Here is a 26,821-nt window from a genome sequence, read left to right as displayed (position 1 = left end):
ATCAACCCCATCCACACTGTCTCCTTTCTGCTCCAAAGCCCTACTGTAGACCAGCACTTTCCTTGCTCCTCATTCTGCTCCACTCTCCTCCGAGTTCCCAACTTTAGTGTCACTTCACACACACCCCACACCCCACACCCCGCCCAACAAATATCTACCAGTCAGGCTCTGTACTGGACAGAGGACAGCGTGGTGACCTAGGCAATCATGTTGAATGAAAGGTCCCTAAATGTTGCCATTTTTTCAGGGCCCTCTTGAGGCTGCGTGGGCTCTCCAGAACTCCAGCCCTGGTGTCCAGTCTGGGGCACCCCAAAGACCTCTCACACTCCCAGTATCCCAAGCTGACCCACCCTGCTGCTTATTTTCTACGATCCCTACCTGGTGAAGCAACTATTTCTGCACTGAACTGTGAGCTCCGTCGCATGGAGTCTGAGGCTGTGGGCCACCACGGTGACCCCAGCACAGGGTAGGCTCGGGGATGTTGTGGAGTGGTAGGGACCGACGAATCTGGAAGAAAGCATGCGGGGACCATATTAGGGTCATGCTAGCCAACTGCCCTCTGTTCCTCACTCAGACCCGAGATACCCTGTTTCTGAACTCAACGAGCAGTAGTTTGGCATCTCCTTGCCTAGGAGGGAAGTCCCATTTGTCAAGAAAATCAAGTGAGCCATTGGGGACTTTTTGACTTTTAGGGAACAGCTGGAAGTGAGAGGGAGGACGCAGAGAGCAAGCGGGCTCCAGCGTTTTCCCACGCTCCTCCCCTCTTCATTCACCGGGATCCTCCCCCTGAAGGTCCGCGACGCCCGGAGGCTCCGGCCGGGCCGCCCACCGCCCGCGCGCGCGTGACGTCAGCGCGGCGCCACCGGAGGGCGCGCGGGCGGTGGCGGTGGCGGCGGCGGCGGCGGGCCATGGAGTCTGTGCGGGGAGCGCGGGAGCTGGTTTGCTGGGCGGCGGAAGAGATGGAGGCGCTCGGGGCAGCCCGGGCCCCAGAGCCGACGCTGCGCAGGTGAGGGCGGCTCGGGAGTGAGGACCACCCCCATGGGGAGTGTCCGGGAGTGAGAGCCGCGTCTCTACCGAGGACGCGCCTTCCTCCGCGCCGGTGAGAGTAACCCCTAAGGGCGCTCCCTGCCCCCGGCCCCAGTGGTACCGTACATTGAGGAAGCGGATCCTGGATCTCAGTGAGGACGTCCTGGCGGGAACCCTCACACTCCTCCCCCACCCCGCGAGGCCGCCCGGCGGTCTGGGCACCAGTGAGGATCCTCCATGAGTTAATGAAGCCCTTCTTCCCGTGTGTAAATAGGAACTCCTGGGTAAGGAAGGCTGTCTGCACCACCCACCACCCAGAGGAAGCACCCTACCAGGGCGGGAATAAGACTGCCCCACACCTAATGAGAAGCACACCCTCTCAGTGACCCATCCAAGAAGGAATATCTTAACCCCCAAAATATGAATCCTCCCTCCCTGGGAGAAGTGAGAATTCCCTGGTAAACACCTCCACCCCCAACTCCATCCTGGGATTAGGATCTTCCATACTGGGTGATATCCCAGGCATACCTTTGCATACTGTCCCCACAGGCTGTGTCTGGGCCAGGGGGCTGACATCTGGGCCTATGTCTTACAGCATGTGCACAGCCAGAGGTGAGCCTGGCTACATAGGGGTGGCTTTGGCAGGGGGAGGAACACAGGCAAGTCCCACAGTAACTTTTCCTACTTCTCACTGTAGGAATGTCAAGAAGATCCGGGGAAACCTGCTCTGGTAACTTGTCCTCAAAGCTATCCGTATTTCCCACAGTCCCATCCAACCCTGTTCTCACCCACAGCCTCACACCTCCTGGAAATCCTTGTATTCCCTAACTCTGTCCTCATTTCCTCAGGTATGGCCACGAATACAGTTCAGAGGTAAGAAGCATGTGCTACAAGATTCTCTTTCAGCCGAAGTTGGTTTGGCTCAGTGGTAGAGCGTCAGTCTGCGGACTGAAAGGTCCCAGGTTCGATTCCAGTCAAGGGCATGTACATTGGTTGCGGGCACATCCCCAGTAGGGGGTGTGCAAGAGGCAGCTGGTCGATGTTTCTCTCTCATCGACGTTTCTAGCTCTTTATCTCCCTTCCTCTCTGTAAAAAATCAATAAAAATATATTTTTTTAAAAAAGATTCTCTTTCATCAAAAGAGAGGATCATTTGCCCTGGGCCCAGCCTTGCATTGAGTGATAATGGGGATTCTGGGTCACAAAACAGCCTTGCTCCATGCTTTCATAGGGTTTACAGGCAAGGGGAGACAGGCATGAGCTAGGGGAAAGGGAAGAACATAGATATGAGGCATCAGAGCTAGTGAGGGAAGATAGGAGAATGCATTAGTTTGGGAGAGATACTGAGGCCAGGGTAGGACTCAGTATGTGCAAGCGGGCCAGGTGACATCTGGGGGGACACTTCCAAGAGACCTTGAGACTCTTAGATGAGGGTCTCATGAAGAGATGAGGACTGGGGCAGAGATGTGTCATCAATGCAGAGTCAGGAATCAGGTTGGGAGGTTGATATAATTCCAGAGGAAGGGACTCAGGATAGTACCTAATGTTCCTCTGTGCCTAGAGGTTCAGACACAGTAACTACCTAGGAAAAAAATCTGCTACACCCCCGGGCAGATGAAGAGGCTCGTGTTCCACAAAGGATTGTCAGGCCAGGTTGAGCCAAGGCTAGGCCATGTGTCTGACCTTGTACCTGATCTCACCAGGCCTGTCGGAAGTTGGAGCTGGAAGCTGCTATTGCCCACCTACGGGCAGAGATCCAGGAGTTAGACCAGAGCTTGGAGCTGATGGATCAAGAGACCGAGGCTCAGGGTAACTCATGTGGCTGGACAGATGGGCAGCAGAAAGGGTATTGGGAAGGTACTGATGACCACTCTGCTCCTCCCACAGACATGGCCATGGAGCAGGTATTGCAGAGCATGCAAGACACCCAGCGGCATGCTCTCCTCCTTCGTGCCCAAGCTGGGGCCATGAAAAGACAGCAACATGGACTCCAACATCCCATACAGTGGTTACAGAATCAGCTCAGGCGTCTGCAGGACATAGAAAGGTGGGCTTCAGATGCCCACCAGGCTGGGTGGAGAGACATTTTCCTTAGAGACCCCAGTATTCTGCCCTGACCCCTTCATGAGTTCTAGAATTTGAAGCTCTGCTCTTTAGGACTTAAAGTTGATGAAGCCAAGAAGTTTTGTCATCTCACCCACCAGAATTTGTGCCTAGAATGATGCCACCTATACACTGAATGGCCAGATTATGATGATGTCTAAACGCATAATAATCTGGCCATTCAGTGTGTGTGTGTGTGTGTGTTTTAGAGGCCCGGTGCATGAACTCGTGCATGGATGGGATCTGGCTAGCTTGGCCAGGGGGAGGGGACATGGGCGGTTGGCCAGCCTGCCTGCTCGTCAAACTCCTGGTCAAGGGGACAATTTGCAAATTAGCCTTTTATTATATCAGATATACACTGAGTGGCCAGATTATTTGTTCAGAGACCATAATAATCTGGCCACCCAGTGTATATCTAGAACACTGCTGGGAAAGCGCAGTAAACAAGGGACAACCCTGCCTTCGTGGACCTTACATTGTGATGCAGAGGAGACAACTAGAAAGGAAACAAACCCAGTGTCACTGAGCCCCCAGAAACCCTACAGTAAGAGATGAGTGCTGTGAAGAAAAGTTATATAAAGGGAGACGAAGATGCTACTCTAGGTAGGATGGTCAGAGAAGCCTCTCTGATGAGGTAACATTTGAGTTGGGGAGGGAACTTCCACAAAGAGGGACAGCAAGAGCAGAAGCCCTGAACTTGGCATATGGGAAGAACAGCCAGGAGTGCAGTTCAGCCGAAGTGTCACAGGCAGGGGGAACCTGAGAAGGTGAGGTTAGAGAGGTAGACATAGCACCATGGAGTCACTGGAATTCTCATGCTGAGTTCATGTCCTGACTTGGCCACTTACAGTGTGACCTTAGGCAAAGTTTGTGCCTCAGTTTTGACGATCTATAGAATGGGAATAATATTACCTACTTTACTGGCAGGTATGATAATTGAGTTAAATCATGCAAAGTGCTTAGAAGAGTTTCTATTAACCATTGTTATTCTAATGATGAGGCCATATATTATATACAAGGGTTTTGAGCAGAACAGTGGCATGCTCTTTCTGAGGTTTTAACAGGATCATTTAACTGCTGGGTGGAGAACAGACTGCAGAGAACAAAAGTAAAAGACCAATGAGGAGGCTAATGGAGTCACCCCGCCAGGAGATGACAGTGGCCTAATGTTGGAGTAGGTCCTAAGATTCAGACTCAAGGATTCCTGTGACTAGCTTTGCTGGCAGCAGGAGGGGACACAAACATCTGTTCTCCCAGCTCCCTCCTACCAGGGACCCAGCCCCAATTGCACTCCTCTTTTCAGGAAGACTAAAATGGATATAACCTTTGGCCCCTTGACATCGGCAGCCCTGGGCCTGGAGCCTTTAGTCCTGGTAAGAGTCCTGGGCCATGGAGGGAGTCTGGGATCAGGTGGGCCCCTGGGTCTCCTTTATGTCCCATCCTCTTGTTCCCAGGGTGATGTCCGAAGGGCCTGCACCCTCCGAACCCAGTTCCTGCAGAATCTTTTGATTCCTCAGGCCAAAGGAGGCAACATCCCGTGAGTGTCACTGAGCCCCCAGAAACCCTACAAAGAACCTGGGCTTTGGAAGGAGTTACTTGTCTGTTAATTCATCAGACACTGAGTGAGCTGTGTCAGATCCAGGCCTGCCCTGACAGGGCTCCCAGGCTGGGAGGAGGTGAAGACAGACCCATCACAGACAGTAAAAACCCAGGCAGTTAGGACTGTTGGGGGGATGGGGAAGTCTAGGAAGCTCTGGGTACTGAGAGGAGACACCCTACCCAGCTAAGGAAGCAGGGAGGATGGGTCTCTGGTGAGGAGGCTTAGGAAAGGTGTTCCAAGTAAGCAGCACATCTGAAAGGGCCCATGGTAGCAAGTTGGTATAAGAGGGGGAATCAAGTCTAATAAACATAGATGAATTAGGTTTCCTCATCTATAAACTGGGCACAGGGACAGATCCTACTTTATAGGGTGGTGGTGATCATTAGAGGGAGAATTGGTATGTCTTGTAACATTTTCTGTCCTCTCCCCCAACCCAACAGAACCCCTCAAGATGACCACTTTGGAACTTCCTACCAGCAATGGCTTAGCTCAGTGGAGGTGAGGGGGCTTTCAGGAGAGACTATACCCATTGCCCATTATCAAGTCTCAGGGTGCCAGGACCTAAATATTCATCCTTGCCCAGTCCCCTTTTGGTCCCAGCTCTCAGCCCAACCCCCATCCTGCCATTACTTCACCCCTCCCCACACCAGACACTGCTGACAAACTACCCTCCCAGCCACGTCTTGGCTGCCTTGGAACACCTGGCTACAGAACGGGAAGCAGAGATTCGGTCCCAATGCAGTCAAGACAGACTCCAAGATACAAGGATAGCCAGGTGTGTAGTCGAGTACTTCCATGGTCGGGCAGGGCAGGTGGCTGTGGGAGCTGGGACAGGGCCAAGATCAGGCACAGTGATTACTGATAGGAGAACTGAAACCCAGGGGCCAAACCCAGGAGGAGTTGACATTGGCTACCCTCAAGAGTCCAAGCAAGGGATGGGGCTCCTCCCTCACCAGTTTCACTCCATCCCCAGGTCCCAGGTACCAGATCATTCAGCCTCCAGCCAGGCCCTGCCGTCCGTGATGCATCTCATCCAGGTGACCCCAGGCACCCTTCCAGACTCTTACCTCTTTCCTATCCCAAGGCCCACTCGATCCCCTCACCACCAGGGATGATGCCCACCTTGACTTTGTCCCCCTGTCCCAGGAGGGCTGGCAAACTGTGAGTGTGCTGGTCACCCGGCGGGGCCCTCTCCTGAAGGAGCATCATATCCTGACCCAACGCCTCCAGAGCCTGTTGGAGGAGGTGGAGAGGTGTGCCCTGGGATCCAGTGAGAGGTGAGGGGGCTCCCAGGGCAGAGGCCTCTAGGCCGTTTCTCTCCCTGGGGTCTCAGAATATTGGGCTTTTTCTGCCTCTGTGGCTCTTGTCCCTGCCTCCCTGCTCAGGCATCCCCTCCTCCACTGTGAGTCTTAGTCACCTTCCTCTCCATTGTTCTCTTCTGCTTGTTCTCCAGGCTGGCATTGGTGCTGGGACTCCAGAGTCATGGCCTGTGGGCAGAGCTCAAGGCCCTGTGTGCCCATAGCCAGGAGCTGGAGGAGGCAGTTGGACAGCAGCAGCTTCTGCTGCAGGAGCTACAAGCCAAACAGCAACGGATCCTGCACTGGCGCCAGCTGGTGGTGAGAAGAGGGTCAGAGCGAGGCTGGGAGCTTTATGATACAGAACTGGGCCTCCTGGTGGGGGAAGAGTCTAGGATGAGTCTTCCAAGAGGAAGTAGGGCCTATGGAAAGGGGAGGGCAGGGCTGGAAGCTGGGAGCTGGGAAGGAAAAGCAGCCTGATTTGGTGGCCTCCTGGTTATCCAGGGAGAGAAACAGGAACAGGTCCGATTACTCATCAAGAGCAACTCAGCCAGCAAGACACACCTGTGTCGGAGCCCTGGGGAGGTGAGTTGGGATTTGGAATGAGGTCTGGTTAGGGCCAGGTCTAAGGGATGGGGATGGGTGATCTCAGGTTTCCCCTCCCTTCCTTTTCTTCCCCTTTTCTTCCCTTTCCTTCCCCACAGGTGCTTGCTCTGGTTCAGCGAAAGGTGGTCCCCACGTCTGAGGCAGTGGCACCACAGAGCCAAGAGCTGCTTCGCTGTCTAGAGGAGGAGGCCCAGCATCTGCCCCACCTTCTGCTGGGCACCCTGCTGCGGCACAGTCCTGGAGGGTGAGACGAGGGCATCCCCTGTGTCCCTTCCCTTGGTTGACTGTCCCACTCCAAAAATAATCCACCTACTCCAAAATGATAATTCCAGACCTCAGTGTTCCCAGGCTGCCAGACCTCACTCAGGTCCTCAGTCCCACTCTGGAATTCTAGCCCCAAGACTCACATCCAAGTTCCTATACCTCCCAAAATTATCCCTCAGCCCCAGAGCCTCTGCTCTTAATGTCCCACCTAACCTGGACTTTCCCCTCAGATTGCAGCCCCTGCCTACAGTCTTGCCATCCATCCACCAGCTACATCCTGCATCCTCAAGGGGCTCCAGCCTGATAGCGCTTAGCCACATTCTGGGGCTACCCACGGGAAAGGTGAGTGCTCTACCCCTAGGACCTATCTTTCCATCCCTACCCCACCCCAAGTTGATTGTCCTTTTCCCCTTCCTCTAGGCTCCAGAGCTGCTCCTCCCAAAGGCTGCCTCTCTTCGCCAGGACCTTCTGTTCTCCCAGGACCAGTATAGACTCCAGTGCTGGGATCTGCTTCATATGAAGAACAGCCTACTGCCAGGACCATCCACCCAGGGTAGGCCTGCCCCGCTTCTATATCTAGCATCCTTGCCCATTCCCAGGACCATCAACCTCTAGAACCAATCACAAACCACCAGTGGCTGACACAGAGCCTTCCGAGCTCCGAGTGCTTTAAGCACGTTCACTACTTTCATCTGCGTCGCAGCCCCAGGGGTTAGTGCTGCCATTCTCTTTTTTACAGGGTCGGATAGAGGCCTGCTTAGATGCCAAGATGACAGAGCTGAGATTTAACTCTGGCTTCCAATGGGTCTGTGCTCCTAACCACTAGGTGACACTGCCTATCTAATTGCTAAATACTCATTTGTCACCATGCAGTATTATGCTCCAATAGTTAAAAGCTGGAATGTAGAGTTAAACTACCTGGAATCTCTTCTCAGGACTGCCTCTTGTATAATCTTCCTATGCCTCAGTTTCCTCCTCAGTGGAGTAAGCATACCTTACAGAGTTGCAGGGAAGACATAGTCAGGTATGAGATTACATTTTTTTTTGTCTGCTCATGAGCAGTCTCTTCCAGTGCTTACCATGAGGGACAGAAAGAGTTTAATAGAAATTTCTAAGAAGAGTTGTTCATTCCTGGATTCACTCAGCAAGCACTCAGTGGGTACCTGCCAAGTGCTGGACCCAAGAGCTCAATGGGGAGAGAGGCAAGAGCAGTCCAGCCTCGGGTGATGTCCCCGTTGTAGAATCAAAGGGTAAATAGATAGAAGAGGTGAATTGATGAGACATGAATCAGGGTACTGTCAACAAAATAGGAAGAAACTGTTTTTGAGTTTCAGGCTCTATGCCTTCCCCCTCTCCAAGGGACACGGAGCAGTGTGCAGGAGCAGCCCAAGAGCCAGCACAGCTGCATCTCATCTCATGGGCGCTATGAACTTTAACACGAGTAAATGGGACTTAGTTCCCCCTGCTCCAAAAGCAGTTTTGTTTTTCTTCAGCCTGATTTCCTTCCCTCGATAAATGATCCTACCCTCCTCATCCAGGTGCCTGAGCAAGAAACCCAGGAATCATCCTTAATTTCTCCCCAGGTCCCTAACCCCACCCACACATCCACCTTCAACCTGTCAGCAAGCCCTGAGTCCCATCTCCAGAATGCTTCAATCTGCCCCAACCCCACTAGCCTGTGGCTCAGATAATGACAATTGATCATAGAATAGCTAAATAAAGGGTAAGGGACATGCCCAGTGTCACAAGGCAAGATTGGAGTCAGGATTTAGACCCAAGGAGTCTGATCACACTGCAAGTCTGATGTGAGCCTCTTTTGGACCTGTGGAGGGGGAGTAGACCTGGTAGAGTGAAGGGCTGCAGCAGTCTGAGGGGGAAACTTTAGGATGAGGAATGCTGAAAAGGACTACCAGGAAGAAAAATGGTGTCTCAAGTGGTCCCTGGGGGGTAGGTAAGGTTTTGCTCAGGAATAGTGAGCAGCAGCAGCCATATAATGCAAGCCCCCAAGTACTATGTCTTGGGGGCACTGAGAAGCCTTAGAGTAGGGGTGTCGAACTCAATCAGAGAAGGGGCCAAAATCTAAAATCCAGCCTAAATTGCGGGCCGAATGGTTTACTGAACAGTCATAAACTGTCATTGTGATGGAAACGCAGCGGAGTGCAGTGATGACAGCGCGGTGCGGGCCACATTGCAAGGCCTGGCGGGACGGATTTGGCCCACGGGCCTTGTGTTTGACACATGTGCCTTAGAGGGTTCTAAGCTAGAAAGGATCAGGTTAGGCTGCAGGAAGATCACTTTGGCTGCCATGTAAAGGATGGAGCAGAGTAGGAAACTGAGGCCTGGAGCCTAAGGGAGGCTGGGGATGGGGCATGAGTAGGGGAGGAGGTAGCTGAAGAACAGGAGGTATCCAGGATGAAGTGGGGGAGGGGAGTGGGCTTGCCTCTGAGATTTACTTGGTGACTCATTGGCTGCAAGGTACCAGGGAACTAGAGGACTCAGTGCTACTTTCTGGGCTTCTAACCTGCAGAGTTGCTGCAAATCCATGCATCCCAGGAAAAGGAACAGAAAGAGAATCTCGGGCAGGCTCTAAAGCAGCTGGAGAACCTGCTGGAACAAACCCTGGAACGAATCCCCAAGCTACAGGGGATTGTGGAGGACTGGTGAGGGGATTGTGAGGGACTGGTGATGGGGGGTAGGGCTGAGCTGGGTGGAATAGGCCAAACTCATGGCTGGGGAAAAGACTTGAGGGGATGGAAGGGAGACTGGTGACAAGCAGGCCATGATGTGGGGAAGCCAGTGAGGGTCTGGAGGCTCAGGCCTCCCTCTGACACCATCCCCTTCCCCAGGTGGGATCAGCCAGGCCAAGTCACCCTCTCGGGAGAGCTCTGCCAAGGCCTGACCCTGCCCCAGTGGCGGTTACGCTGGGCCCAGGCCCAAGGCATCTTGCAGCAGCTGTGCAGATGAAAAGGGGACACAAACAGGAGTCAAGAACCTCACGTTTGTTCACCCCAACACCTCGCCTTCCTCAATATTAAAGAAACCATCACCTGGATGTATCGCTCATTGTCTCTACTCACACCTGCCCTTTTCCTCATAGGCTGTTCTGCTGTTCCTTTCAACTTCTTTTATCCCACCAAAGCCAAGAGAATGGGGTGCTCTAGATCCCACCCCAGGTTCCACTGAAACTCTTCTCATCACTTTTACCTTCAGCAAAGCATAATTTAGCACCTGCTCCAAACACTAAAAGGCCCTGCTTTCAGGAAATTGACATTCTAGGATAAGGAAGCTGACCACTGACAAGATAAGTAAACCAAATATCTAGTATGTTGTAATATAACTGCCATGGAGAAAATAAAACAGGCTGTTGAAGATGAAATTTTAAAAAATATATATTTTATTGATTTTTTTGCAGAGAGGAAGAGAGAGGGATAGAGAGTTAGAAACATCGATGAGAGAATCATCGATCAGCTGCCTCTTGCACACACCCCACTGGGGATGTGCCCGCAACCAAGGTACATGCCCTTGACCGGAATAGAACCTGGGACCTCAGACCAAAGCTCTATCCACTGAGCCAAACTGGTTTCGGCGAAGATGAAATTTTAAAGAGGACTACACAGCAAATGTCATACTCAGTAAAGGTGAGAGGCATGCAAAGGCCCTGAGTGCATCTCTGGCCTGTGTGACAGCCAGAGGCGTGCAGTTTAGGGTGGGATAGAGGGGTTTAAGATGAGATTGCCTTCTAGTTTGTATAGTTTCTTTTTGTACATTTAAATATCTGAGCCATTTGAAACTTATGCAAATGGATCCATTTTCATCTTACTTTACATATATCCCAATAGCACTTATTAAAATAGGCCCTAACCCGTGTGCTCAGTGTTTAGAGTGTTGGTCTGAGCACTGAAGGGTTGTGGGTTTGATTCTCCAGACAAGGGCACATCCCTGGGTTGCAGGTGTGTGTGTGTGTGTGTGTGTGTGTGTGTGTGTGTGTGTGTGTGTTTTCGGGGTGGGGGGGTATAATTTATTCTGGGCTATATTTTTTCATGTAGAGTTGCTCTCATCAGTTCTGTCTTAAACATCAGGCCCCTGGGATGTGAGCACCTTGGACCCAGCATTAAGCCCTGAGTCAGGAATGACAACTTGAAGAATCCAGGGTAGAAAGGGGGGCTTGAGTTCATGCTTCTGGCCTCACAGCTGAATGGCACTAAATAAGTCCTAATGATCTGAATCCTGGAGAAAGCAGAGTGAGGTGGAAGGTCTGGGGGGGTGAGAGGATCTGGGTCCCAAGGGCCACACTCGGCTCTTTGCCCTTGTGCATGAGGTAGAGATGGAAGTGGAAAACGCTGCCATGGGTTGCATGCCTCAGGAACCAGCTATAACAGACTTGGGCAGTGTCTAGTCTGAAAGTGGAAAGCAAAAGTCAGTGAAATGAACTGGCCCCCCAAAACCAGCACTCAGCTCACCTTACTCAGCATCTGGCCCACAGTATGGAGTCCCCCAGAGGACTCAGTCCAGGGTTCCATTCTCCAACCAACAGGGCATCCAGAATTACATTTCCTTCTCCCTTGATCATTATATTAGAAGATACATAAATCTAAACCCACTGCCCACACATCCATGGTCTCCCAGTGCAGCTTGGGCATGTGGGTATAACGAGCCAGCATGGCAGCCACCACTAATGAGCAGTCCACACTGGTCACAGGAGTCCCAGGATACTGCTTGTAAGTCAGGCGCTGTTCCCGCAGCCTAACAGGATATGGTCCTCCCGCCACCGCTCTAGGAGGGCAGGGAAAGAAGTCCCCAAACCACCTGTAGGAGCACTGGTCTCAGTACCCGCAGTTTGGTAACCCTGGGGGGACGGGGGTGGGGGTGGGGGGCGCAGAGTGGGGATTCCAGTGGGGGCACTTGCTAGAGACAACCAATCAACATGTTTCTCATCTTTTCCCCTCCAACAGGTTTTCCACTCTAAAATTCAATGGGGGCCAAAATTGTTTTGGCTCAGTGGTAGACCATCTGCCAGACTGAAGGGTCCCGGGTTCGATTCCAGTCAAGGGCATGTACCTTGGTTGCGGGCATATCCCCAGTGAGGGGTGTGCAGGAGGCAGCTGATCGATGTTTCTGACTCTATCCCTCTACCTCTCTTGTAAAAAATCAATAAAATATATATTTTTAAAATTTTTCATTATAAAAAAAACCAAGGGGGAAAATATCCTCTGGTGAAGATTAACAACAACAAAAAATTCAACGAAGAAAGCTTTCTAGAGTTAGAAATGTATTACAGTTAACCCTTGAACAATGCTGGGATTAGTGGTGCCAACCCCACATATAACTTCCACTTGGATTCCCCAAAAATAGCCTGCTCGTGACTAAAGCCTTAAAGGCAATTAAGATTTTGTATGTTTTATATGTTATATACTATATTTTAACAAAATATGCCAGAAAAAAAATGTTAAGAAAATTGTAAGGAAAATACATTTATAGTACTGTATGTATTAATTGAAACAAATCCACGCTGTTCAAACCTGTATTGTATTAGGGTCAATTGTATATGATGAGAGAGGTAGCGTTACATAGATGTATAAATTTGTCAGAACTCATTGAGCTATACATTTTTAGGTCTCTGCATTTCACTGTGAATTGAATTTATAAAGTAAAATTACCCACCTAAACTTGATAAAGTAAAACTTTAGGTGACTTGATATGCCACCTTTTCATATACTAAATGTCCATGAGTAATTGGGCTGTATCTGGGTTCTCTCCAAGCCCATTGTCTGGTTTGTGTGTGCCATTCCATGTTTTGTTTATACAAGCCTTGTATATACCTTTTAGTATCTGGAATGGCTAGTTGCCATCTTATTTTTCAAGGTTTTCTTGTCTCTTGCCAATTTTTTCTCCCAATGAAATGAACTTTAGACCCAACTTGTTTGGCTCCAGAAGAAATACAAACACAAATGGGAGGTTTATTGGGGTTGCAGTAAGTTTACAAATTAGGCAGATTTGACATCTTTGTGAACTTGAACGTGGCTTTTCATCTCCCTTCTCACAATTCCTCTCTTGGCCTCCAGAATGTCCTCACTCTCAATTCTATCTCTGGCTACTCTTCCCCAAACATTTGCTTTCCTATGTGTCCCCTCCTCCCTTTCTTCATCGCAGTTCCCAAACCCACACCTCCCTACTGATCGTGGGGTCCTTCCCCACTCTGCTTAATTTTTCTCCACATCTAACAAACTGTTTTACTTTATCTTTCATTGGACAAACTTTCTGAAATGACTTAAAATTCAGATGCAGTAAAGGAAAACAAATTTTTGCATAGCAAAATAAAAAATGACCAAAGTAGCCCTAGCTGGTTTGGCTCAGTGGATAGTGTCTGCCTGTGGACTGAAGGGTCCCAGATTCAATTCCCATCAAGGGCACATGCCTGGGTTGTAGGCTCCGTCCCCAGGATGGAGAGGGGATGTAGGAGGCAGCCACTCTCTCCACTGAGCCAAACCAGTCATGGCTGCCACTTGCTTTTAAATCACCAGGAGACAATAAGGTAAAAAGGAGAGGGATGGAAGCTAGACATTTCTAAATGTACCGTACCTGGTTGCATACTTTTTTCTTTTGAATTTTTATGAGTTTATTTGAGCCAAAACATAATTCCCAGGAAACAAGATCTCAAATGCTCCTGTTTCATACTTTTCACTGTGGAAATATCTGATAATTTTTTTAATGGGGGGAAAAAAAAATCCCTAAAATTTCAAAACAAACTAATTATGTATCAAGTTGGTGGCACAATTGTTTCCAATAAATATTTCAGGTGATATTAAAACAGTTTTAGATGATGCCTCCAGTGATACATAGATTCTAACAGAAAAAGAGCAGCAATGAAATTTTAAACAATTCAATAGCTTTTATTGTTCATTATATTGGCATTTTTACTTTGAAAAAATACATGATTTAAAGTTTTGAGACCCTACATTATCTTAGTGTGAAATAAATAACCCTGGCTGGGTAGCTCAGTTGGTTAGAGCATCGTCCAGATAGAGTAAGGTTGATTGGACTTCATAAAACAGATGTGACAGAATGACACCTTGGCATCACAAAGAGGACAACCAGATATGCTGATGAGATACATTGCAACAGCATTACCTATAAAGTATTCTTTCACCCAATTAAACCTAAATCAAGTCAAGCTTCGAGCTGTTACTACAATCCTATCTAATAAAAGAGTAATATGCAAATTAACCATCACTCTGCTACACCATGAGCAACACCCACTAGCCAATCAAGAGCAAATATACAAATAAACCCAACCAAGATGGCTACAGTCACAGAGAGCAGGAGGGAGGCTTGGGTTTCCCAGGCAATGGAGGAAGCCAAGCTTTCTACCTGCCCTTACCAGTCTAGGCCTCTGCTCAAGGCTACAAAGTTTCAATTATAGAAGACATAAATCTAAACAGAAACGGCGACAGCCATGGAACTGGAAAGAGCAGGAGGCTAGGGTTGCCCCCAGCAATGGAGGAAGCCAAGATTTCCACATACCTTGGCCAGCCCAGGCCTCTGCTTAAGGCTATAAAATTTCAATTATAAAAGGTAAACAAATCCCAACAGAAATGGCTGCCACCACAGAGCAAGCAGAAGGCTTGGCTCTGCTCCAGGCTACAAAGTTTCAATTGTAGAAGATACCAGGGCCTCTGCTTGGGTCGCCAAGGGGCGTGGCTGACCTGCAAACCCCAGGTTGCCCCACGCACCAAGGAAACCCCCACTCTAATCTGGGACACCCTTCAGGGCAAACCGGCTGGCCCCACCCATGTACCAGGCCTCTATCCTATCTAATAAAAGAGTAATATGCAGATTTACCATCACTTCAACACACAAAAATGACTGCTCCCATGTGGTAAAAGATGGTTGCCCCCAAGTGGACACAAGATGGCCAGCAGGGGAGGGCAGTTAGGAGGGACCAGGCCTGCAAGGGAGGGCAGTTGAGGGCAATCAAGCCTGCAGGGGAGGGCAGTTAGGGGTGACCAAGCCAGCAGAGAAGGAAAATTGGGGGCAACCAGTCCTGGAAGGGAGAGCAGTTGAGGGGGGACCTGGCCTGCAGGGGGGGGCAATTAGGGGTGACCAGGCCTACAGTGGAAGGCACTTAGGGACAAAAAGGCTGGCAGGGGAGCAGTTAGGCATCAATCAGGCTGGCAGAGAAGTGGTTAGGGGGTGATCAGGCTGGCAGGCAGAAGCAGTTAAGGGCAATCAGGAAGGCAGGCAGGTGAGCAGTTGGGAGCCAGCAGACCCAGATTGTGATGTACCAGATTGGAGAGGGTGCAGGCTGAGGGGCGCGCACATGCATATACACACACACACACACACACACACACAGGAACAAATTTTGTGCACTGGGCCTCTAGTATGTAAGAAAAGGAGAAGAGGGGTGTGAGGAACAAGTGCAAAAATGTACTGTGATTAGTTAAATCCAAAAGGTGGCACATTCTGTAGGACAACTGATCCAGTTTCTTCAACAAATAGAAGGCCAAAAGTGAGCAGGGAAGAGAAAAAGGGGAAGGAGGAAGAAAGAAGCAGGGAGAAGTAAATATATAGCTTTAAAAAGAGGGTTTTAAAGCTGGAATAATTATAGCAACAAAATAAAGTATTATTGTACTCCAATCCAAAGTATAACAGGTTCATGAGTCCATAATGATATTATTTAAAAATGAAAGGGCAGATAGTAGGCAGATCCCATATGCGTAAGAATTCCAAACAACTTATGCAGATATTCCACTCTTGAGATGGAGCTTAACTCCCACCTTGAAGTGTGAACTGAGAATGAATAATGACTTCCTTTCAAAGAGCATGGAAAGAGATGGGTTTTTGTTTGAAGTAACTTTATAGTGGACAAACACTACATTAGCCAGGAGATCAAAGCTAACATGTACAGTGGTCACAGTCATGTTGATAGTGTTTATCATATAATGAGAATTGCACTTTACTTCTGTGGTCTTTTCTAACAAATAAACAAAAAACATAAACCCAATCTAATGATAAGAAAAAAAATCAGATAAATCTCAAATGAGGAAGATTCTACAAAAATACCTGCCCATCAAAACTACTGAAGTCATGAAAAACAAAGAAAATGTGAGAAATTCTCAAACAGAGAAGCTGAAGGAAACATTACTAAATGTAAGCTGGTATCCTGGTTAGAATGCTCAAAAAGAAAAGAGATTAAGTAAACACTAAGGTAACGTGAATAAAATATGAACTCTAGTTAATAATGTTTTTAAAAGGCTACCTATTCTTATGACATCTCTAACACAGAAACAAGAGCCAGAATTTTAACAAAACATTCATTTGTGCTGACTCGGACTGAAACTTCAAGAATCCAATGTAGCCAATAAAATTATTCTGAAAAAAAAAAAAAAAGAGAGAGAAAAAAAGAAAGACCAAGTGCGGTATATGGGTCTTATCTGGATCCCGATTTTATAAAGACATTTTGAGGCAGAGAACTTTGAACACAGTCGGGTGTTAGATGATACTTAGAAATTAGTTTTCTTTGGTTTGAAAATGTTTAATAGCCCTTACCTGTTAGAGAAACATCATGAAGCAGGAATCGACAAATGGCTGGAATTTAATATATTCCAGCAAAAAAATAAATAAGAGAAGTATAGATGAAATAAGAGGGTAGAATGTTAATAATTGTGGAGAGGTATAATATTCCTCTATTGTTGCATATTGTTTAAAACATTCATAATAAAGCATTTTGAGGATTACCAAAATCGGAGCGGTCAGCTGTCTCAAGAAAGGACACAGACCTAACCTACACACGTGACCTTCTGAGTGGACGCTCTGGATGACTGTACTTTCGTCCCATTTCCGCAGGTAAAAGCCTCCAGCTGTCATGTCCTCCGGCAAGCGCCTCCTCTGAGCTTCCCACAGCACGTCCCTAGTGTTTCAGGGCGTACTGTCTGGTACCTTGTCCGTCTGCCCCAGATGGGGAGCCCACAGTCCCAGCGGTCTCCAGCCTCGCCCAGCCCTGGGCTGACGCGCACTTGGATGGATTTTACAACTTCCGGAACGGGCCTCCGCACTTGCCCAAGCTCTCAAAGGTTCTCTTTCCACTTTCGGGACGGGCCAACCACTTCAGAGCGCTCTCCTTTGGTCTCCGCGAAGGCCGCTCCGCTTCTCCAAACTGCACACTCCCAAACTCTGGCCCTTCCATTGGTTCGATTTTCCAGCATTCCGATTGGCCTATATTCTTCCTTGGGTGGGCCCTCCGGGTGTGGCCAGATTCTCATTGGCCTCCGCTCTGACAGGCGTATGATGTCACGCACCATCGCCCGTCGCTTTCACTTATAGGTCATCAGCGGCCGCCCTACGCGAACCAACCCCGAGAGTAGACAGCGGAACCGGAGGAGGCCCGGGTGGGAGCGGCGACAGCGAAGTCAGGAGCGATGGCTGGAGCGGGGCCGCTCCCGGGACTCCCGGGTGTAGGAGGACCCGTGGTCCCGGGCCCTGGCGCCAGCATTCCGGGCAAGAGCGGCGAAGAACGTCTGAAGGAGATGGAGGCGGAGATGGCCCTGTAAGGCCCGCGACAGGACGGGATAAAAAAACGTCCCAGAGCCAGGGCCGCCGAACCCTGGAGCTTCCAGGCCGCGATAGGGCCGACATATGGCTTTATCATGGAGAAATGGAACCTTGAGATTGTGGGGGCGGGAGTAAGGAGATGTTGGTAGGGATGAAGGCGCTGACTCGATAGAGCTAAAGTTCCAGAATTGGTGCAAGGCCCTGAGCTTTGATGTCCTGTTCCCCCAGGTTTGAGCAGGAAGTTCTGGGAGCTCCGATAACCGGAATCCCAACTGCCATGCCTGCAGTGCCTACGGTCCCCACAGTAGAAGCAATGCAGGTCCCAACAGCTCCTGTGATCCGCCCGATTATCGCGACCAACACATACCAGCAGGTACGTCTGAACTAAGGCATCTAAGTTAGAGAGCACAATGCCTGGAACACGGTGTTTGTGTACAGAGCACTAATGACATGTTGATTTGTTGATTGATTTGCATGACAAATAGTTTATGTGCCAGGCACTGAGGACACAGTAATGACTATGGCAAACAATATTTTTGCCCTTTGAGAGTTTATATTCTAGAGCATGTTGTTTAGTAGAACTTTATGCAATGATGGAAATGTTCGTATCTACTTAAAATATATATTTCAGTCAAATAGTGTCTGAATCTGATTAGTCATATTCCAGTGCTCAATAGCTAGCTATGTATGACTAGTGGAAAGAGAAACTAAACAGAAAATAATTAAATGAAACTTGTTCATTCTGTCAACAAATAACTATTGGATGCCTTATTTGCACCAGGCACTATTCTATGAATTAGGCATGTATAGAAAAAATCATAGAACAATAATCACTACTTTTTGGAGTTTAAATTTTACTTGGGAGAGACAGGTCAAAGTATAGTCGGACAGGTTTATCAGCACAGGCAGGGAAGGCCTTTTTGAGGATGTGACATTTAAGCAAATATATAAAAGGCATGAGGGAGGGAACCATGCAGATATCTGAGCCATGAAGCAGGTGTGTACCTGACATGTTCAAGGAACAGCCGGGAGAAGAGTGTGGCTGGAGTGGAGTGAGCAATGGAGAGTGGGAAGAGATGAGGACAGAGACACCAGGTCTGTCAGGGCTTTGTGGGAAAGCACTGAGGGATTTTGAGCAGAGGAGTAATATGATCCAACTTAAAGGTTAATAGGGTAGTTCTGGCTATGTTTAGAGAAAGAGTGTAGGGGGGCAAGGGCAGAATCAAGAAAGAGTGTAGGGGGGCAAGGGCAGAATCAAGGAGATTGATTCTGCCCTTGCCCCCCTACACTCTTTCTATTATAATGACGAAGGCAAGAGAGATAGGGAGGACAGGATGGACATAATTTCAGATAGTGCTGAGTGCTATGGGGCAGATGAAGTAGCCTGATAGTGAGAGAAGTTGCTGCTAAGGATGGGCTAAGGACAACTTTAGCTAGTGTGATCCCAAAAGCCTCTCCGAAAAATTCCATTTTAAGCCCTAATGGTTGACTAATAGCCAGGCCCACACACAATGCAAAGATTGGGAACTCTTGGCCTCCCAAGGTGCACCAGCCAGGGCAGTTTGGAAGCACTGAGTCAGGTCCCTTACCTCAATCTCCTTCCCAACAGGTCCAACAAACTCTGGAGGCCCGGGCAGCTGCTGCAGCCACCGTGGTTTCTCCCATGGTGGGTGGCTCTCCTTTTGTGGGTCCAGGTAAGTAAGGAGTAGTGGCGTGAGGGAGCTAGGGGTTTGAGTAGAGTGGTAAGAAGGGATGCTCAGAACTCTCTTCCCACCATTCTTGTCTCTTCTCTCTCCACAGTTGGCTTTGGCCCTGGTGATCGGAGTCACCTGGAAAGTCCAGAGGCTCGAGAAGCAATGTTTTTGAGACGAGCAGGTAGATCTGGGACCAGGAAACCCACATTTAACTAAGCAGTCTTATTTCAACTACTTCATCCTCCTGCTTGATTCATTGCCCTAACTTACCCTGTTCATTTCATCCTCACCCTGATGTTGTCATCTTTCTATGATTATGTATTTCAGGTTATTTTGGCCTTAATAAGGCTTAATTTGGTCATTGTAAACCAACCTCCTTTGTCATTCCTAATCCCTGCCCTCTACTCTTTCTTCATAGCATTTAACACCTTATAACAAGCTATACAATTTATTACTTTTTGCTTTCTCTAAATTTAAGCTCCATGAGGGGCAGAAGTCTTGGTGTTTGCCAAGTAGTAAGCATTACATGCTAATAGTTGTTAATGAGATGAACAAGCACCAAGCTGTTCACCTGCCAGTCAAGACCCTACATCAGCTGGCTCCTAGCAGAGAGAGATTCCCCACGTTCTTAAACTTTGCTGGTATGTGCCAGCAATGCTCATGTTGAAGTTCTCTCCCCTACCCACTGTCACCAACTGTAACCTTCTAAAACCTATGAACTAAACCAAAATCAAACTAACCAAAGGCAACTAACATCTATCCTCTCCACAGGCCATCTTACTTTTTGTTGTAGAGGTGAATTTTATACACTTAGGCAATTTTTGTGATATTACTTCCTTGTGAAAAGGATATGGTACAATCTCTATTAGATCAAACATGTTAAATCCTATGGTACTTTTTAAGATTCTGGTATTGAGAAGTTTTAGCATCTCTTACTCTTAGTATGGTTTTGATCAAAATGCAAATCAGATCTAGTCACTCTGCCCAGCTTCCAACCCTGCTGTGACTCCTTGGTACTCTCAGGAGGATATTCATGGCTCAGCCAATATGGCTATGCTTGGATGCCTACTGACCTCCTGACCATTTTCTTATGATGTTCTCCAACCCTGACTTCCTCTTTTATAATTATACTAAACTGAAAGGGGGAAAGGATTTTGTTTATAAATGTTCTCCTTTGCCAGTACTTTTTCCATTTGTCTTCTGCCTAATGCTTCATTCTCTTTTGGGTTTCATCTCCCAGAACCCATTCTTTAGGAAACCTTCTCTAGCCCCCCTACATAAGTCAGAGAGCTCCCACTACTCCCTGGCCTCCCCCTCCTAGCCCCAATCATTGTGCCTGGACTTTCCCCAACCCCATCCCTAATCACTCTAGGCTGTCACCTTCTGGTAATGGGTTAATTCCCTCCTACTCTAGACCAGGAGTTCCCTAAGAGTCTTGGTCTTTTGGTGTGTCCCTGGTATTGCCCTTAAAGAGAAGGAGGAGGCACAGAGGAGATCCTCAATGGTAAATTTCTGCTGAATGAACAAATGAAAAGACCTGCATCTCCCCACACTCTTCTTCAGGAAATTTTTGGATGGTGAGAGTACCACCACCCACACACACACCTTGCCCCAAGTGCCCTGGTCCCCCATGACACACACCCCCATCTCTCTTTCCCGCAGCTGTGGCCCCCCAGAGGGCCCCTATCCTGCGTCCGGCCTTCGTCCCCCATGTGCTTCAGAGAGCAGGTGAGGGGCAAGGGTCATCATCCATGCCACATAAACCCCCCCGCCCCAAACCCTCTAACTCTCCCACTAACACCCTGACAGATTCTGCTCTTTCTTCTGCAGCAGGTGGCCCTCGCCCTATGGCACTGCGGCCCCCTCACCAGGCCCTCGTGGGCCCCCCTCTGCCCGGGCCCCCAGGACCACCTATGATGCTACCACCAATGGCTCGGGCCCCGGGCCCTCCCCTGGGCTCCATGGCTGCTCTGAGGCCTCCCCTGGTAAGTGTGGACAGGTTGCTGATGGTCAGAAGTGCGGTGAATGGAGAGATCCTTGATCCTGGCTTGATGGACTGTGTCTAAGTCTGCATTTTCCCTGGCTTTTCATCTCTGCCTTCTCATTCTCTGCCTTTCCTTGTATTTCTGTGGTCAAACCTCTGTTTTTCTTTGAGAAAACTGTAGAGAGAAACATCTGCTGTGGTATATTTCTATATCTCAATTTTTCCTCTGATTGGCCCTCTCTGTTTTTCTGTCTTGGTATCTTTCTTTGTCCTTGGGTCTGTTTGTATGTGTGTATCTCTGTGTTTCTCTGTCTCTGTGTCTGTTTCTGACTAGACTCCTTTCTCTGTCTCCATATTTCTTGTCTGCTCCCTGACCCCCAGGCTCTTGCTTTGTTATACAGGATTAGAATGGGAGTAAAGTCTGAGCCTTGAGCTGACCCTCTCATTCACTTCACTTGCCCACAGGAAGAGCCAGCAACACCCCGAGAGCTGGGCCTAGGCCTGGGGTTGGGCCTTAAAGAGAAGGAGGAGTCAGTGGTGGCAGCAGCAGCTGGGCTGGAGGATGCTGGTGCAGCAGTAGCTGTGGGAGCAGGAGGCACCCCAACTGGCCCTGCCGTCATTGGACCCACCCTACCACTGGCTCTGGCCATGCCTTTGCCTGAGCCTGAGCCCTTGCCCCTCCCTCTGGAAGTTGTGCGAGGCCTGCTGCCCCCACTACGCATTCCTGAGCTCCTGTCCTTGCGTCCACGGCCCCGGCCCCCGAGGCCTGAGCCACCCCCTGGCCTCATGGCTCTTGAGGTAAGTAAGGAGCACCACAGAGGGGGGATAGAAAGGACTGGGGGGGCAGATATGAGCCCATGGGCTTCCATACACAGAAACACATGTAGTCTTCTATTGATGAAAGTAGGAAGAGCCTATGACTGTAGTCGGCAAACTGCGGCTCGCGAGCCACATGTGGCTCTTTGGCCCCTCGAGTGTGGCTCTTCCACAAAATACACCGCCTGGGCAAGTCTGTTTTGAAGAAGTGGCATTAGAAGAAGTTTAAATTTAAAAAATTTGGCTCTCAAAAGAAATTTCAATTGTTGTACTGTTGATATTTGGCTCTGTTGATGAATGAGTTTGCCGACCACTGGTCTAGACATTGAAGGGACTGGAAAAATGGGGAGAGGGTGACAAACACATACCCCACACCCAGGTCCATATCCTTTAACTGTGGAGGCAGAAGGGCAAAGAAAAGTCGGAGCAGAGCAAAGAAAGAGGGAAGTGGGGGAAAATGGGTCCAAAAGACTCCCAACACCAAGCCTTTGCTCCCCTTTCTTCTGCAGGTCCCAGAGCCACTGGGTGAGGACAAGAAGAAAGGAAAGCCAGAGAAATTAAAACGATGCATTCGCACAGCAGCTGGAAGCAGCTGGGAAGACCCCAGCTTGCTGGAGTGGGATGCAGGTAAGTGGGCCAAAGTTCAGGGTCAGGCATTGCTGAGCCAAAGTTAGACCAAGCTCTCTTCCTTAAGACAGAAAGAGGGAAGATGAACCAGGTAACTTCAGAACTGCCTCCTCTTTGTAGGGCAGGCATGGAGGACTAGGCAGGCCCTCATCCAGCCACTGAGCAGAACTTGATAGAGGTGATTGGCTCTTAGGACCTTCTGGCCTGTTTTATTCATGAGGGACCTTGGCTTGAAAACATTTTTTTTCTCCCAACTTCTTATGAAAAATATTAAATACTGAGTTGCACAGTGAACAGCGACATATATTAAGCAACTATTTTATTATATTTATTTTATCTCTCTGTATGTATGTGTGCTTTTTGGGTTATTGCTCAATTATTGAAGCAAATTATAAATTTAAGTTATCACTTCACTCCTAAATACCTCAGTATTCACCTAAGAAAAGTGACATTCTCTTTCATGTCATAATACCATTAACACATCTAAAAAAAATTCACAAAAATTCTATGGTATCTCATGTTCCATTTATATTCAAACTAGAGGCCCAGTGCACGATATTTGTGCACGAGGCCGGGCGGGGGGGGCGGGGGGGGGCGGGGGTGTCCTTCAGCCCAGCCTGCACCCTCTCCAATCTGGGACCCCGTGGGATCAGGCCTAAAAGGGCAGTTGGACATCCCTCTCACAATCCAGGACTGCTGGCTCAAACTGATCACCTGCCTGCCTTCCTGATTGCCCCTAACCGCTTCTGCCTGCCAGCCTGATCACCCCCTAACCACTCCCTTGCCAGCCTGATGTCTAACTGCTCCCCTGCCAGCCTGTTTGCTCCCAACTTCTCTCCTCTGCCAGCCTGGTCACCCCTAGCCCTCCCCTGCAGGGTTGATCGCCTCCAACTGCCCTCCCATGCAGGCCTGGTGCCTCCCAACTGCCCTCCCTTGCTTGCCTGATCACCCACAACTGCTCTCCTTTGCAGGCCTGGTCCCTCCTAACTGCCCTCCCCTGTTTGCCATCTTGTGGTGGCCATCTTGTGTCCACCTGGGGGCAGGATCTTTGACCATATGGGAGCAGCCAGCTTGTGTGTTGAAATGAAGGTCAATCTGCATATTACTCTTTTATTAGATAGGATAGAGGCCTGGGGGCAAGCTGGTTTGCCCTGAAGGGTGTCCCAGATCAGGGTGAGGGTCCTCTTGGGGCGTGAGACAGCCTGAGCAAGGGGCCTATGTGGTTTGCAGGCCAACCATGCCCCTCCTTCCCCCCCCCCCATATTTATTTTATCTCTCTGTATGTATGTGTGCTTACATAAATATAAGTGGAGGCCTTGGTTTCTGAAATTTATTTACCTTCTACAATTGAAACTTTGTAGCCTAGAGCAGAGCCAAGGCCTCTGCTTGCTCCATGGCTACCACCATTTCTGTTTGGATTTGTTTATCTTCTATAATTGAAACTTTGTAGCCTTGAGTGGAGGCCTAGGCCGGCAAGAGCAGGTGGAAAACTTGGCTTCTTCCATTGCCTGGGAAACCCAAGCCTCCCTCCTGCTCTCTGTGGCTGTAGCCATCTTGGTTGGGGTTCATTTGCATACTTGCTCTGATTGACTGTGGGGCGTGGCTGGTAGGTGTAGCAGAGGTATGGTCAATTTGCATATTTTTTATTCAATAAGATTAATTCATTTCTCTCTCAAACTATATGTTATAGCCATTTTCCCCCCAAATCAGGGTACATGCAGTTTATGCCTTGAGATACTTTTAATATAAATATTTTTATTGATTCCAGAGAGGAAGGGAGAGGGAGAGAGAGAGAGAGAGAGAGAGAGAGAGAAACACATCAGTGATGAGAATCACTGATCAGTTGTCTCATACCTCCTACGGGGATCAAGACTGCAACCTGGCCGAAACCAGTTTGGCTTAGTGGATAAAGCATCGGCCTGCGGACTGAAAGGTCCCAGGTTTAATTCCGGTCAAGGGCAGCTGATCGATACTCTCTATCCTCTCTTCTTCTCTATCCCTCTCTCTTCCACTCTATAAAAAAATCAATAAAATATTAAAAAAAAAAAAAAAAAAAGACTTCAACATTCAGTCCACAAGCCAATTCTCTATCCACTGATAATATAGGGCTCTATATTATCTTTTAATGAGAATGGTTTCCCTCCCACTGCCTTGTTTTGTGTGTAAACATACAAAACATAGTTATATGAAGTGTCAGACCTGTTGTCTTATAGAAAATCTCACCCTCTTGAGTTTGTTAGATTATTTTTTTGTGGGTTGGCCTAACTTGTTCCCAGTGTCCTTAATTACCACAGAAACAATGGGGCAGCCCCAGTTGTAGGTGAAGAAAGATACCTACCTCCCACCCAGGCCTTGACTTCTAACTGTTCTCCTTGGATAGTTTACCATTCCAGGCCATGGCCATGGCAGCATGGGCCCAGATGTGGCCAGTACAGGATATAGACCAATGGTTCCCAACCTTTTTTTTTTTTTTTTTTTTTTTTGCCATGCCCCACCTAAGCATCTCTAAAATCCTCATGCCCCCCTGTGACATAATAGTTCTGATTATTCAAAAGTAAACTCCTATTCATGTGGAGGAAGCCTAAAAGGCCATTAACTTGGTCTAAACAGGCTTCCAAAGAACATGGCATTCATGGAAGAGAAAAATAAAAGAAAGGACAATTGAAGTACTGAGGAACAAATCACTAAGAATTATTAAAAAATAATAATAATATGAGGTGATATGAAAAAATAGCAGTTTCAAAACATATAATAGAGAAAATGCAAAAATATGTCACAATATGTTTATATATGTATATGAGGTCTCTAGAACCATAAGAAATGCAAAAAATTCAGATAATAATTCATTCTCTAATTGCCTCCCTATGAGGCACACGCCTCACTTTGGGAACCACTGCTGTAGATCTTAGATTTGTGACAATTGGGCAAGTCATTTAGCCCTTCCAGTCTCATTTTCCTCCTCTCTAACAATGGGATAATAATAGTATGTGCTTTGTGGGGATATGTGAGCATGAGCATGTTCAGTTGAGGCTCAGCCCAGAGGATATGTCTGGAAAAGGCAATTGTGGTCAGCCTTGGGGAAGGATCAGGCAGTGTGTTCAGGTTCCAGGGACTCAAGTGGGAATTAAAAGTAGGCTTTGCAGAGAATTCAGAGCTGAGGAAAGATGAAGTCTGTGGTAGGAGGGGACCATTATGGGAGCCAGCAGTGTCAGGGACCCAGGGAATGTCCGTGGGAGATAGCCAGGAGACCAAGGGATGCCAAAGGCTCAGAGAAGAAGCCAGGGATGGGATAAGTTAGGGGCTTCATCATGGGAATGAGTAAGATGTCCCTAGGGTGGGGAAGGATAGTACAATTAAAAGAACTATGGAGCCAGGTGCCTGAGTTCTTTTCCCAGTTCTACCATTTCCTGTTTGAGCCACTTGACATCTCTGTGCCTCAGTGTAAAAGGATTGTTGGGAGTTCCAGGTGGTTACAAACCTCATTAGTGCTTAGTGGGCAGCCTAGTATAGGTAAATACTGTACAAGTGTTGGCTGGGGGCGGGGGAGGGGGGGTGCCTCCAAAAAAGGTGGGGTTCTTTAAATAAGGCAGACACTGGACTAGGCATCTGCATCCTCTGACCTCTCTTCTCCCAACTCCAGATGATTTCCGGATCTTCTGTGGGGATCTGGGCAATGAAGTGAATGATGACATCTTGGCACGCGCCTTCAGCCGCTTCCCATCCTTCCTTAAGGCTAAAGTGATCCGTGACAAGCGCACAGGCAAGACCAAGGGCTATGGCTTCGTTAGCTTTAAGGACCCCAGCGACTATGTTCGAGCCATGCGTGAGATGAATGGTGAGTGAGGCTTACCCTAGGGACAGTGGGTGTGGTGGAGATCTGGCCTAAACCTGACCTGGAAACCTCCATTCCCACAGGGAAGTATGTGGGCTCACGCCCCATCAAGCTGCGCAAGAGCATGTGGAAGGACCGGAACCTGGATGTGGTGCGCAAGAAGCAGAAAGAGAAGAAGAAGTTGGGCCTGAGATAGGGTCTGTGGCCGGGCACCCGCGCCCACTTGGCCGGGCGCTGGCTCCTCCCCATAGTTACCTTTGGAAAACCTCCAATATTCTCCCATCCATCCTCCCCCAAACGAGTGTCAATAAATTTTTGTTCATTTCCATTGCTGGCTGGGCTTGGAAGCACTCTTTGGGGTACAAGGCTTAGCACAAACACCACTTGGGAATAGTGGGGAACTTTAAGAGTTAACACAGACAGA

General features: G+C 48.6%; 2 protein-coding genes and 1 pseudogene across 10 annotated transcripts; 2 read left to right on the top strand and 1 right to left on the bottom strand.

Moving 5' to 3' along the window:
• The first annotated feature begins 841 nt into the window (after positions 1 to 841).
• HAUS5 (HAUS augmin like complex subunit 5) lies at positions 842 to 9,945 on the top strand. Of its 7 annotated transcripts, none has more exons than XM_036440409.2 (19): positions 842 to 1,006; positions 1,576 to 1,638; positions 1,724 to 1,756; positions 1,875 to 1,899; positions 2,729 to 2,834; positions 2,913 to 3,072; positions 4,432 to 4,501; positions 4,583 to 4,665; positions 5,169 to 5,226; positions 5,379 to 5,503; positions 5,702 to 5,765; positions 5,875 to 6,005; positions 6,182 to 6,344; positions 6,528 to 6,608; positions 6,728 to 6,873; positions 7,124 to 7,235; positions 7,314 to 7,446; positions 9,421 to 9,553; positions 9,740 to 9,945. In XM_036440409.2, exons 1-19 carry the CDS (start codon positions 909 to 911, stop codon positions 9,855 to 9,857), a joined length of 1,902 nt encoding a protein of 633 aa, XP_036296302.1. In that variant the 5' UTR covers positions 842 to 908; the 3' UTR covers positions 9,858 to 9,945. The 7 variants fall into 7 exon arrangements, with proteins under 7 accessions (XP_036296302.1, XP_045438480.1, XP_036296301.1 ...); XM_036440407.2 differs by having other exon boundaries at positions 861 to 1,006; positions 1,549 to 1,638; XM_045582525.1 differs by lacking the exon at positions 842 to 1,006 and adding an exon at positions 1,292 to 1,310.
• Positions 9,946 to 10,655: 710 nt separating this feature from the next.
• LOC118720852 lies at positions 10,656 to 16,760 on the bottom strand (annotated as a pseudogene).
• A 455-nt stretch (positions 16,761 to 17,215) lies between these two features.
• Positions 17,216 to 26,725, top strand: RBM42 (RNA binding motif protein 42). 3 transcript variants are annotated; one of them, XM_036440412.2, is made up of 10 exons: positions 17,216 to 17,439; positions 17,673 to 17,817; positions 19,054 to 19,138; positions 19,245 to 19,319; positions 20,801 to 20,866; positions 20,948 to 21,123; positions 21,588 to 21,920; positions 22,448 to 22,565; positions 26,206 to 26,400; positions 26,481 to 26,725. In XM_036440412.2, the coding sequence occupies exons 1-10, from the start codon at positions 17,312 to 17,314 to the stop codon at positions 26,591 to 26,593; spliced, it is 1,434 nt and encodes a 477-aa protein (XP_036296305.1). In that variant the 5' UTR covers positions 17,216 to 17,311; the 3' UTR covers positions 26,594 to 26,725. The 3 variants fall into 3 exon arrangements, with proteins under 3 accessions (XP_036296305.1, XP_036296308.1, XP_036296306.1); XM_036440413.2 differs by having other exon boundaries at positions 17,222 to 17,439; positions 20,969 to 21,123; XM_036440415.2 differs by lacking the exon at positions 20,801 to 20,866 and having other exon boundaries at positions 20,969 to 21,123.
• The last annotated feature ends 96 nt before the right edge of the window (positions 26,726 to 26,821 follow it).

Source organism: Pipistrellus kuhlii, unplaced genomic scaffold (genome assembly GCF_014108245.1).
Source record: "Pipistrellus kuhlii isolate mPipKuh1 unplaced genomic scaffold, mPipKuh1.p scaffold_m20_p_17, whole genome shotgun sequence".
Classification (NCBI taxonomy): Eukaryota; Metazoa; Chordata; class Mammalia; order Chiroptera; family Vespertilionidae; genus Pipistrellus; species Pipistrellus kuhlii.
Note: the sequence above shows the minus strand (reverse complement) of the source record. Positions and strands in the feature narration are given on the sequence as shown.

Excerpts from the sequence above, each read along its gene's own strand:
- HAUS5 (XM_036440407.2), top strand. The coding sequence starts at position 909 with ATGGAGTCTGTGCGGGGAGCGCGGGAGCTGGTTTGCTGGGCGGCGGAA. Across the intron at positions 3,073-4,431 it reads CGTCTGCAGGACATAGAAAG|GAAGACTAAAATGGATATAA; the intron begins GTGGGCTTCAGA and ends TCCTCTTTTCAG. Across the intron at positions 6,874-7,123 it reads CTGCGGCACAGTCCTGGAGG|ATTGCAGCCCCTGCCTACAG; the intron begins GTGAGACGAGGG and ends CTTTCCCCTCAG.
- RBM42 (XM_036440412.2), top strand. The coding sequence starts at position 17,312 with ATGGCTGGAGCGGGGCCGCTCCCGGGACTCCCGGGTGTAGGAGGACCC. Across the intron at positions 19,139-19,244 it reads CTCTCCTTTTGTGGGTCCAG|TTGGCTTTGGCCCTGGTGAT; the intron begins GTAAGTAAGGAG and ends CTCTCTCCACAG. Across the intron at positions 20,867-20,947 it reads CCATGTGCTTCAGAGAGCAG|ATTCTGCTCTTTCTTCTGCA; the intron begins GTGAGGGGCAAG and ends ACACCCTGACAG.